General features: G+C 44.5%; 1 protein-coding gene across 1 annotated transcript; it reads right to left on the reverse strand.

Annotated features, from left to right (window-relative positions):
* Positions 1 to 2877: 2877 nt before the first annotated feature.
* LOC140399268 (uncharacterized) lies at positions 2878 to 10472 on the reverse strand. The gene is made up of 5 exons (XM_072488724.1): positions 10333 to 10472; positions 9346 to 9459; positions 7864 to 8397; positions 7052 to 7234; positions 2878 to 5933 (listed from the first exon to the last, which is right to left on the reverse strand). The coding sequence occupies exons 1-5, from the start codon at positions 10337 to 10339 to the stop codon at positions 4705 to 4707; spliced, it is 2067 nt and encodes a 688-aa protein (XP_072344825.1). The 5' UTR covers positions 10340 to 10472; the 3' UTR covers positions 2878 to 4704.
* Between the last annotated feature and the right edge of the window lie 2072 nt (positions 10473 to 12544).

The raw sequence follows: 12544 nt of genomic DNA on the forward strand, positions 1-12544 counted from the left end.
AACTGATTATCTGATCGGAAATCTCTAAAGAAAATTAATTATGATTCATTTCTATTAATGTTCCAGCAAATACATTCATGCGAGTTTAAGCAAATGCTATATCTTACATCTGTATTTCTACCAATCATTACACATTTATTTAGTAAATATGATCTTTCCCAATTAATGCTATGATAAAGATCTCCCAATCCCCAGTGATCTGAGTGTGATTATTGCCTCAATTTAGACAACTGCAATTGTTCATAGTCTACATGATAACCTACATTTAGAAGTCAATCATGAATCAATCATTGTGAGAAGCTGCACGAGATTACTTGTCTTGTAATTACCTGTGAAGAGCTGAAAACCTTCAGCTTAGCAAATGATTTGGACGTTCCCAGCCACAGTGACCCTCCATTTGAGACAGAATGGAACTAATCAGGTGTCCCTTCTCCTCCTTAGTAACTAGTGGTCCTCTGCTGAAGAGTGCTACAAGGGAAGAGGACAACCTGGGAATGTGCAGGTACCAAGAGGGCAATCTGTGGATGGAGCCAGAGGACATTGGTAGGGTGTTGAGCGAATACTTCATATCTGTCTTCACCAAGAGAATGAGGAGGTAGTTATAGAACTCAGGGGAAAAGACTGTAAAGTTCTTGAGCAGATTGACATAGGGAGTGACAAGATATTGGAGGTGTTGGCAGGCTTAAAAGTAGACAAATCCAGATGAATTGTGTCCCAGGCTCCTGTGGGAGGTGAGGGAGGGAATTGCAGGGGCTCTGACCCCAATTTTTTATTTCTCTCTGGGCACAGGGGAGATGAGGATTGGAGAACAGCTAATGAGGTTCCACTATTTAAGAAGGGTTGTAGAGATAAGCCAGAGAGCTGCAGAACAGTGAGTCTCACGTCAGTAGTAGGGAAACTATTGAAGAAAATTCTGAAGGAGGGAATCTATCTCCACTTGAAGATGCAATGTTTGATCCGGAATAGTCAGCATGGCTTTGTCAGGGTGAGGTCATGCCGAACAAATTTGATTGAATTTTTTGAGGTGGTGACCAGGCGTGTAGTTGAGGGTAATGCAGTTGATGTAGTTTATATGGATTTCTGCACAGCCTTTGACAAGGTCCCACATGGGAGACTTCTAAAGGAGGCAAATGCACATGGGATACAGGGTAATTGGATAAGGTGGATTCAAATGTGGCTTAATTGTAGGAGACAGAGGGTGATGTCAGACAGCTGCTTTGGAAGCCAGTGTCCAGAGCCGTACCACAGGGATCTGTGCTGGGTCCCCCATTATTCATCATTTATATAAATGACACAGATGACTATGTGGGGGGTAGGATCAATAAGTTTGCGGATGACATAAAGATTGGCAAACAAGGAAGTCAAAAGCGTTTCATCCTTTAGATTTTAACATTCTGATAGGGAAATAAATGATTGCGATCGGATTTAGACACAAGTTAAAATTAAAATGTGTATTTTTCAATTTCATAATGGAAGAATTTGACATTCTGCAAATATAACAAGCTTTTCAGGGCTGGTGAGGGTTTTTTTTTTAGCAGTAATTATGAAGTTAGTATGCCATTAAAAACCCAGTTACACGCAAGGTGAAACTTTTCTAGGATTGTTACAGCAGAATTACAGCACAAGAGTGGATGTTCCTGTACATCTACAGATTACCCTTGCCGACTATTTGGGGTGCCTCAACAGCGCACCCTCCAGAGAATCAGTAATGGCAACTTCTGGATTTCTGTGTTCTTTGCGGACGTGCAGATTCTTGAGGTTGTCGTCAGCTTCAGTGGAGCAATGATGGCAGTTTCACCAGCATTACCACCACAAAATCTGAACCATTCTGACATTTTGAAAGATTAATTTATTTATGTGATTGTTGAAGAATAAGGAAACAACTCCATCGGCAGCATTTTAATGGTCGGTCACCACTGCATTGGATCGTATGAGCTCATCCAAAATTCTGCTGCCTGTACCCTAACCCACGCTAATGTTACATCTATGATTTATTTGAACTAAGATTTATGGAGTTCACTTGTTTGCAATAACGAGGGGAAGCGGTGGGGTAGTGGTATTGTCACTGGACATTAGTAAACCAGAGATTCTGAGTAATGCTCTGGGGACCCAAGTTCCAAAATCCTGCCACTGCAGATGGTGAAATTTGAATTCAATAAAAATCTGGAATTTGAAGTCTAATTATGAACATGAAACCATTGTCGATTGTCGTAAAAATTCAGCTGGTTTACGAATGTATTTAAAAAAATAAATTTACAGTACCCAATTCTTTTTTTTTTCAATAAAGAGGCAATTTAGCGTTGCCAATCCACCCACACTGCACATCTTAGGGTTGTGGGGGTGAGACCCATGCAGATACAGGGAGAATGTGCAAACGCAACACGGACAGTGATCCAGGGCCGGGATCGAAGTTGGCGGCGTGAGGCAGCAGCGCTAACCACTGAGCCACCATGCCACCACTAATGTGCTTTAGGGAAGGAACTCTGTTGTCCTTACCTGGTCTGGCCTACATGTGACTCCAGACCCACAGCAACGTGGTTGACTATGATAGTGACATTTAAGGGGCATCTTGACAAATATATGAATAGGATGGGAATAGAGGGATACGGACCCAGGAAGTGTAGAAGATTGTAGTTTAGTCGGGCAGCATGGTCGGCACGGGCTTGGAGGGCCGAAGGGCCTGTTCCTGTGCTGTACTTTTCTTTGTTCTTTGTTTGATTCTTAACTGGAGTTGATTCTTCACTGCCCCCTCAGGGGCAATAAATGCAGTCACAGCCTGCGATGCCCATGTCCCACGAACGAATAATAAACAACTCCCCAATTGTAAATCAAATCAGGTCGTAGAGACGTCACCACAAGGCAAGAAAGAACACTTACAATGGTGAATTCAGAAAGTTTATTAGCTATTAAAAAAGTAACAAGTTGGAAAGATAAAAATCAAAGTGCCAATTAACAGTAATCAGCAGTAAGTAACAGTAAGAAGAGAAAGCTTAACTTTAACCATTGAACAGACATATCATCACCCTTCTCAGACGAGGACGTGCAGAGAAGGCTCCGGTAATGTGGAATACATGCAAAACCAGCACCCTCAACACCTCTCGTAAACATGTCTCTACATTAACATTGCTTCTTGAGAACCCTGGGCGGGATTCTCCAATAATGGGGCTATGTCCCCACTCCAGCGTGAAAACGCAGGCGAATCACTCTGGACTTTCCTGAAGAAAGACCAGAGTGATTGTCCTACCTGGAGGGGGCAAGCAGGACCCCGGAGCGCTCCTCACAGCTCTGGCTGCCATTACAGGCCCCTGCACTTCCGGTCAGGGGTCCGCACATGCGCACGGCGGCGGCCGTCCTGGGCAACATGCCGGACCCACACCGTGGACAGGCACCAAGAAGATAGCCCCCCCCCCCCCCCCGAGATCGCGCGCCCCGCAGATCGGTGACCCCGATCGATAACCTGGGCGTCTGTGAGGCCCCCCCCCAGTGAAGGTTCCCCCCCGCCCCTCACCAGGACTCAGTCTGCAGCCGCCATGCCGAATTCCCGACGGGTGGGACCATGAGAGAACCACACTGTGGGGAACTTGGCCAGCTGCACTCGCTGCATCGCGGGGGGGGGCTCTGTCAATGGCCCCCTACGCGTAGTCCGCACGTGCAATTCGCGACGATTTTCCAGGGACCGGATAACCGCGGGATCGGCATCGAGCCGGATTTCAGCTTGGAGAATCCCGCCTCCTTTCTTTATACCTTAAAGATGTTGAAAGCATCTTTAATCAATTATTGGAAAATAACCAATTGGTCTATAATTTGTCAATAATGAAATAAGCCCATTGTTTTTTTAAAACTTTAGAGTACCCAATTATTTTTTTCCAATTAAGCGGCAATTTAGCATGGCCAATCCACCTACCCTGCATATCTTTGGGTTGTGGGGGTGAAACCCACGCAGACATGGGGAGAATGTGTAAACTCCACACGGACAGTGACCCAGGGCCGGGATTCGAACCCGGGTCCTCAGCGCCAGTCCCAGTGCTAACCATTGCGCCACATGCTGCCCGCCCATTGTTCTTTTAAAGCTAGTTACGTCTCAATCTTTAAGACAACGGTTTTTCTTCAGCTATACCTCTTATCTTGAGTTAGCCTAAATGTCAACCAATAATTGGTTAACATAGTTGTCTGTCGTGTAAGTTGAGACATTTTGAATCGAGCCTATTCATTCCTACAGCCAAGGTTAAACAAGTCATGTGACCTTTTTTTAACATTTTGTAAGAGAATCTTACAATTCTCACGGCATTTTAAGAATCTGACTTAATGTCAATAATGTGTTTATAATTACAAAAGTTATAAAATATTTATGTTCCAGATTACAGTGCCAATCTTCCCAACATATCTACGAATTACTCATTCTTTAATTGTCTCACAATGGTTGAATATTTAACAAGTCTGGTTTCCAATAATGTAGGTCTACCTTTCTTTTAATGTCTTTCGTCAATTCAGCACAAAAATGCTCACTAACAAATGAATTGAAACAACAGAATGATAGTCACACTAAAGCTACTGATTTTTAAACTACAACACCAAGTCTCGTGAAGCTATCTGGGTATTTAAGATTACCCATCGTGTAACTGGACACCAGAAGGCAACTTCACCACTTAACTACACTAGGCTCAGGGAATTGGTGACCATCTCAAACCATTGTTCTGAGAGCGATTACTCTTTGTGCGTTACTTTGTGTCTGTGGGTTTGCTTCCATCTCTCTCGGGTGCGACGCCCTTGATTCTCTACAATTTCATGCAAAAGGCTAACATATCCGCATTCACTGCTCCAAAGTGGCTCCTCTTTTATTGGGGAGCTTGTCCCCATGGTTCTTTCACTGTTTGGTGAGGCCAGGATGGCAGAATCACACCTTGTGCCTGGAAAAAGGGCAGCCTCATGGCCAAGATGTCCTTTTCTCACCCTCCTGGTTGTTGACACGTCTCCCCTCATCCACAAAGTCAGGTTACTTTCTCCAGAGATGTCTTTATTCTCATCAATTGTCAGCCTTGGGTCTGCTGCTTGGTCACCCATGACGTCATTCTTGATACGTGCAATGTTTTCTTGGCTTCCCTCTTTCTTTGTCGTCACACTCTCCTTGCTGTGTTGTCCTTCAATCAGACTGTTCATTAAGTCAGTGCTGGAATTATGTTGGTTGTCATCTTGACCTTGGTTTAATTTTTCTGCTCTTAGTAGACGCCTTGATATATCGTGCCTACCGCCCACCACTGAAGACAAGTTCTCATCAGAATTTGTGCTTGTACAAATCGAGTCATTGCCACTCATTAGTTTGGACAATGGCACGATCATTCCAACAGGTTTGCTATTTCCAGTTCGATCCTGCTTCAATACATCAGAACCCCCCAGGTTCTGGAAGAAGGGCTTGTCCAATGCTTTTGAATTGTTTGCCGATTTGGAATGCGGAGCGGTCGTCGGTTGTTCATCCAAGGCTGTTAGCGATGGGTCAGAGCTTCCTCGTGGTGGGGTGCCATCATCTTTCCTCATTTCCTGGTTACTTCCTACATTTGGGATGCTCCTGTTTGTTACACCCTCCCAATCTTCAGAAAGTGACGGACACATTGGCACGTTTGTGGTGTTTGGGATTGCTTGATCACACTTTATTAATTCAGCTGATGTTTTAAGAGCGTGCTCGCCTTTCTGTTGAATCCCCAAGGCAGCCACTGGTACAAACGTTGCTGTGTTCACAGCAAAACCCAACATAGAATTGATTGCTTCTACCTCCGTATTCGACTTCGACTGGCATTTTGATAGATTCTCTTCTGTAGCTTCCTGTTGAGGGCCCTTCTCCTGTACAATGGTTTCTTGACTGCCTGGTGTTACCTGCTCCTTCTCCTGTTTCCTTTTCACCAGCAAGAAAACCAGCAACAAGAGCAGGAAGAGCAGACCTATAAAGAAACACAGTTACGCTTCATTAATGAGGAAGGTGAAGGTGAACAGCTCAGAGTTGACTGGTGGGTTTAACAGCCCTGCTTCAGAAGCAGTTCAGAGAAGGTTTACTAGACTAATACCAGGAATGGGAGGGTTGTCTTATAAGGGAAAGTTGGCGAGGTTAGGTCTGTAGCCACTAGAGAAGAGGCAACTTATCAAAACCTTTAAGATCCTGAAGATTATTGACAGGCTGGATGTGGAGCGGATGTTTCCTCTTGTTGGAGAATCTAAAACTGGGGGTCACTGTTTGAAAATAAGGGGTCATTCATTTAAAACAGATGAGGAGATTTTTTTTTCTCAGAGGGTTGAGAATCTCTCGAACTCTCTTCCTCAAAAGACAGCAGAAGCAGAATCTTACGGCAGAGCTACATAGATTCTTGATTAACAAGGGGATGAAAAGCTGTCAGGGACAGGCAGGAACGTGGGGTTGAGGTTACTATCAGATTAGCCATAATCCTATTGAATGGCGGGGCAGGCTTGAGGGGCCGAGTGGCCTACTCCTGTTCCTAATTTATATGTTTGTATTGATATCTTAGCAGAACTAAAATAGTCATAACTCCGGAAAAGAAAATGAAAAAGGAAAATCTGCAAGTAATTCAGACTTAACATAACCATTACTCAATAGTATGGCTTTTCTTCTAGCAAGGTTGAGAGATGTTCCCTTTTTAGCCTTCTAAAACTAACTGCTTCTAGCAGAGCTTGTGAGAGCTGCCTTCTCTCTCACTACCCATCTCCAACTGCAACCAAATCAACTAAACTAAAATGTCATGCTTCTTTATCTTATATGGCCCCAGCTGCTAAGCAACCACTGCTGGCTTATTTACTTTTCACACCGTAGCCCTCTGTAAGCACAATAGAATCACCGCTGGAATTGAAACCAACCCCCCACACATACAAACATCTTTGTCCAGCATGAATCTAACTATAGATTTTACCCTTCTAGGTATAGAAGCATTAAATTAAGCCCACTTAAATCTCCACCTTATTTCTAATGTTTACTAATACAAATATTAATCCCTTAAAACTACCTTTATTTTCCTAACAATATGTACAATAAAGATCTGATGTAACATACCCAGCAGCCCCAATAGTGTTGGGAGTAGTATCGGAGGTGCTGTATGCTGGTCAGGCCAGGTTGTGCAAGTAGTTACTGGGCAATGAAAATCAGTTACGTTCCAGACAGGAATTCCCTTCAAATTGGGTGGGTCATTGCAAGTAACAAAATTACCATTCTCCAACACAGATTCATCCATGAGATCTGGAAATATTAATTGCAGAATTATTCAGATAGGAATAATCTATTGACCTCGATCAACATTTTGACTCAATGCAGGGTTTTATAAACTCCTCGGCCAACTTAAACTTCAATATCTCTGGATGTGCGCATGGTAGAAGCAAACTGTGAGTGACTACAGTTCAAATTTCTAGTCTTCAATAGAATGACCAGCTTGCATGATACATATTTCAATCTGATTTCTCAACTCATTTGTAACATTCTATCACTTCAATCTCCAATGAATACTAACGCAACATTAATACTAAAATCCTGATGAATTATGCCTTTCACATGCCTTGAGTTCTGGAGTTGGGGAGAAACAATAGGAAAGGTGACGGGTCAATCAAGTTAGTGTTTGAAAGCCTCTAGAACAAAACAACACAATGAGGATTGAGGGAGCCGAATTAAGGTACTTGGGAAGGGCAGGAGAGAGTTCTAATGAATGTCTAATCATACATAGGTCATACGTTAATCACATAACGGCACGTCGTTGTTACTCAACCCAACAAATCATAAGTCGCTTTCAGGGTTAAAAAAACACCAAAACATTCCCAATTCCTTAGAGTCAGCAAGTTCTTCTAACTCAGCAAGAGTTGATTAAAACAGGTTACCTCTCAGATAAGATGCCAAATCTGCAAGTTCACAGGAGCAGCGCCAACGATTGGAGTGAAGGCTGATCTTCTGGGGCTTTGGTCCTCCAAAAGCTTCTGGCCTCAGGAAAGTCAACTCATTGTTGGAAAGATTAAGGACGGACAGCTTCAAATTTCCCTTGAAACTATGGTCAGCTATCATGCAAATCCTATTTTGAGAGAGATCAAGTTCGACCAGATTGGAGAAATGGGGCAGAGCATCCCCTTCAATTGCCAAAATGTGGTTTCTGATCAAGGAAAGCTTGGCCAGGTTTTCAGGTTTGGAAAACCAAGAGGCATTAATTGTTGTAAGTCTATTACCATCTAGTTTCAGGACAGCCAGGCTGATGAAAGAATTGAATGCTCCTTGCTCAATGCGTCTAATGTTACTGCTGACTATTGCCAACTCCGTAACAGAGAACAGGCTTGAACTGTTGAACACCGTGTTGTTGATAGTCCCAATCCCACTCGACAGCTTGAAAATGATGAGTTTTAATTTGGGGGGATATAATGAAGCTGAAAGACAAAAGATTTTAGAAGTAACTTAACTTGTGGTTAGTGCCCAGAAGAGATATTTACGGTATGCACTTTAACAATGAGACAGTAGGTTTCAAAGACCCACTGTTGAAACTCAATTCATTGAAGGGGCTGATGGATAGTAACCATTCCTGAGTTGTAGGGTGCATCTGGTGACAAGCTAGGGACATTAACAAATGTGATGGTGGCATAGTGATATCATCACAGGGTTAGAAAATCCAGAGACCCAACCTAATGCTCTGGGGATATGGGTTCAAATCCCAGAATTTAAATTCAATGAACAAATCTGGAATATAAAACTAGTCTTAGTAACGTTGACCATGTTAGCTATCAGCGATTGTTGTAAAAGCACATCTAGTTCAATTCCCGTACCAGCCACCCGAACAGGCGCCGGAATGTGGCGACTTGGGGCTTTTCACAGTAACTTCATTTGAAGTCTATTTGTGACAATAAGCGACTTTCATTTTTTTCATTTCATAATGTCCTTTCGAGAAGGAAATCTGCCGTCCTTACCTGGTCTGGCCTTCGTGTGACTCCCAACCCAGAGCAATGTGGTTGATTCTTAAATGCCCCTCTGAAATGGCCGAGCAAACCACTCAGTTCAGGGGCAATTAGGTATGGGCAATAAATGCTGGCTCAGCCTATCGATGCCCACATCCCAATGAATTTAAAAAAAAACATTTAGCGAAAGAAATTGTGAAATTTGAAATAATCATATTACAATTAGCTTGCGTCGTACATATTTCTATCCAATTTTTAAAAACTCATTTGTAATATTCGGTCATTGCAATCTCCAGTTTACCTTGATGTTACATTAATGAATTTTGTAGAATTAGGCTTTGAAAAATGAAGTTTATTTTGTACCTAATTCATTATAGGTACAGCTCAATTTCGGAAAATTATTTTATTTGCCAGAATTGTACTTACCATCTGGTATGCTGGTGCAGAATAACGTATTGTTTAATGCTTTTGTACATGGGTCACTGACGTCACACCTCGAAGAATACAGTAGGCTCCAAATGTAAAGCACAGGCAACAACACTGGGGAAAGGAACAGCACGCAAATCAACCAAACAAAAGCTGCAAAGCCGACTTGGTGTTGATTACAGAATTCTAAAGACACCGTTGAGATGGTAGAACAATGTGTATTTTGTGGAAAGGAATCACTTATTTTCGTATTCGTCACTAATTTCATCAATTCAGTATATCCCTTCACAACGTAGAGCCTACAGCACATAGGCCATTCAACACATCTCTGCTGATGTAGATATTCCACACCCGCATTTTCCAGTTCTGTCCACTACCACTATATTCTCTTCTCCCTAAAGGATAATTGGGACAGGGTAGCAAGCTTATTACCCTACAAGTCTTCTGTATTCTGGGCATTTAAGGATGTGAACATGCCAGTGAATCGATAATGTATGATGTGGGTAAGTGGAAAGATCCACTAAAAACTCTGGATCCTGGGCATGTGCCTATCCGAAGCAAGGGTTTTGCACAGTGAGCAGAGTGAAAAATGATGGAGCAAGTCTCAGAGCCTCATACACCTGCTGATATTGAGCAGGTCCCTCAAGTTCCTGGTCAGGGATGGATGTGGTGGATTTGAACTCCATGTCTCCAGATCATTAGCCCAAATATCTGGATCACAGTCCAGTTACGTGACCAATATACTACCTGTATGGTTAGGTTGGAACTCTAAATCAGAGTTCAATCATTTCCAACAAGTATTTTGGTCGATGCAACAGTACCATGTCAAGGACTTGTATCAAATCAATTCCCAGAAACTTGGAAAACATTACATCGGTGATTTGAAGCCCACGCGTAATTTAGAAGTTTACGTAATACAAACATTAGATGCATGACATTTCATTTTGTGCAAATGTCTAACCTAGGCATCCCCAGAGATCTACTTACAATTCATGTTTCCTGTGCCTTATACTGCCTGTGACATCCTGAACAACTGGAGGAAGCTGGGCTCTGCTGTTTCACGGCTGGCTCATGAAGATGGGGTCCGACCGAGACTTTGAGACTCTCTGCAAACTCTGAAGGGCTGACTAATCCATCCCGTGATTGCAACTGTTGGGGAACATGTTTCAACAGGTGCATGTTTATCCGACATCTGTATCTATGGATACTGGACTTTACTCTGATCCTCTGCATGAGCAGCAGTGTGTGTAGTTCTATCTACAGGGGACCTGCAGCCTGAATTGTTGCCCTGGGTAAGCCCACACACTGAGATAATGCCATTCTGTTACCGATTGATTGGCAAGATTGTCATGCCTTGGTATACACGGAAAAGCGTTCATCCTGTGTTTTTGTTCACACTTTGGTTGACGAATCAGTCGCTGTTGTAGTCTAACCTTGCATCTTGACTTACAAATACCCACACACACTGAAAGAAAGATTTACAGTTCAATGAAAACAAAACCACGATAGAAGAGTCATTGCCAATCTTAACTGCAGCTGAACAACTGCCACAGCAAGGCACACAACAGAAGCTCGACAGATAGGTGCGAAGAGATCACAGCATATGAGAGAGCTGTATCTGGCTTCAGTGAAGGAATTTTACAGGCGGAGTAACAAATTCATCTCAACCTCCTACACTGCACATCCAGGCATGGGAATGATTTTGTCCCACTAAATGGGATCCTCGTAAAATGAGATATTGTTGTCTGATTGTTATGGTTGCTTCAGTGATCAGATGGGGTTAAATAAAAGTCAGGGAAAGTAGGTCAGTAACAGAAGAATATAGAACATACAGTGCAGAAGGAGGCCACTTGGCCCATCGAGTCTGCACCGACCCACCTAAACCCCCACCTCCACCACACCCCCAAACCCAACAACCCCTCCTCACCTTTTTTTGGTCACTAAGGGTAATTTATCATGGCCAATCCACCTAGCCTGCATGTCTTTGGACTGTGGGAGGAAACCGGGGCACCCGGAGGAAACCCACGCAGACACGGGGAGAACGTGCAGACCCAACGGGGAATCGAACCTGGGACCCTGGCGCTGTGAAGCCACAATGCTATCCACTTGTGCTACCGTGCTGTCCGTTACATCTCCCTCTCTGATACACAAACAAGTAGGTCCCATAATCACCAATTCTCCATGGAGAAAACATTCCCACTAGCAATTAACCTAGATCAGGGATTTTCAAAGTGCGGGTCGCGACTCGCAGGTGCGTCGTGTGGGTCGCGGAGGTCGGCCGGTTGACGAAAGTGGGAGCCGGGGAAAAGAATTTTGAAGAACACTGACCTAGATCGATGCTTTTTTTCCTTCTGGCAATTAAACCAATTCTATGCTTACAAATATTATACTCTCATCCTGTCATCCACCCTAATCTATTTTACACCAAATTCCCTCTGTGTCAATCCTGGGATTGGCTAACCTTTCATTATTTTAAAGGTCTAACAAGAAAAATCACCTCAGAGTCTACTAACTTCCCGAGCAGAATGACTCAGCTTTCTAATCCTACTGTGGTAACCAAGAGATAGTAGGAGCTCCTGGGTGGGATTCTCCGGTCGCTGACACTGAAATCGGGGCGGGATTCTCCGCAATCGGCGCAATGTCCACCGACCGGCGCCAAAAACGGCACGAATCAGTCCGGCATCACGCCACCCCAAAGGTGCGGAATTTTCCGCATCTTGAGGGGCCGAGCCCTCACCTTGAGGAGCTAGGCCCGCGCCGGACTGATTTCTGCCCCGCCAGTTGGCGGGAAAGGCCTTTGGTGCCCCGCCAGCTGGCGCGGAAATGACTTTGCCGTGCAGCGCATGCGCGGGAGCGTCAGCGGCCGCTCACGGCATCCCCGCGCATGCGCAGTTAGGGGGGTCCCTTCCGCCTCCGCCATAGTGGAGACCGTGGCGAAGGCGGAAGGAAAAGAGTACCCCCACGGCACAGGCCCGCCCGCGGATCGGTGGGCCCCGATCACGGGCCAGGCCACCATGGGGGCACCCCCCGGGGCCAGATCGCCCCGCGCCCCCCCAGGACCCCGGAGCCCGCCCGCGCCGCCTTGTCCCGCCGGTAAGAAAGGTGGTTTAATTCTCGTCGATGGGACAGGCATTCCAGCAGCGGGACTTTGGCCCATCGCGGGCCTGAGAATCGCCGGGGGCGGCAACCGGCACGGCGC

This window comes from Scyliorhinus torazame, chromosome 22 (assembly GCF_047496885.1).
Source record: "Scyliorhinus torazame isolate Kashiwa2021f chromosome 22, sScyTor2.1, whole genome shotgun sequence".
Taxonomy (NCBI): Eukaryota; Metazoa; Chordata; class Chondrichthyes; order Carcharhiniformes; family Scyliorhinidae; genus Scyliorhinus; species Scyliorhinus torazame.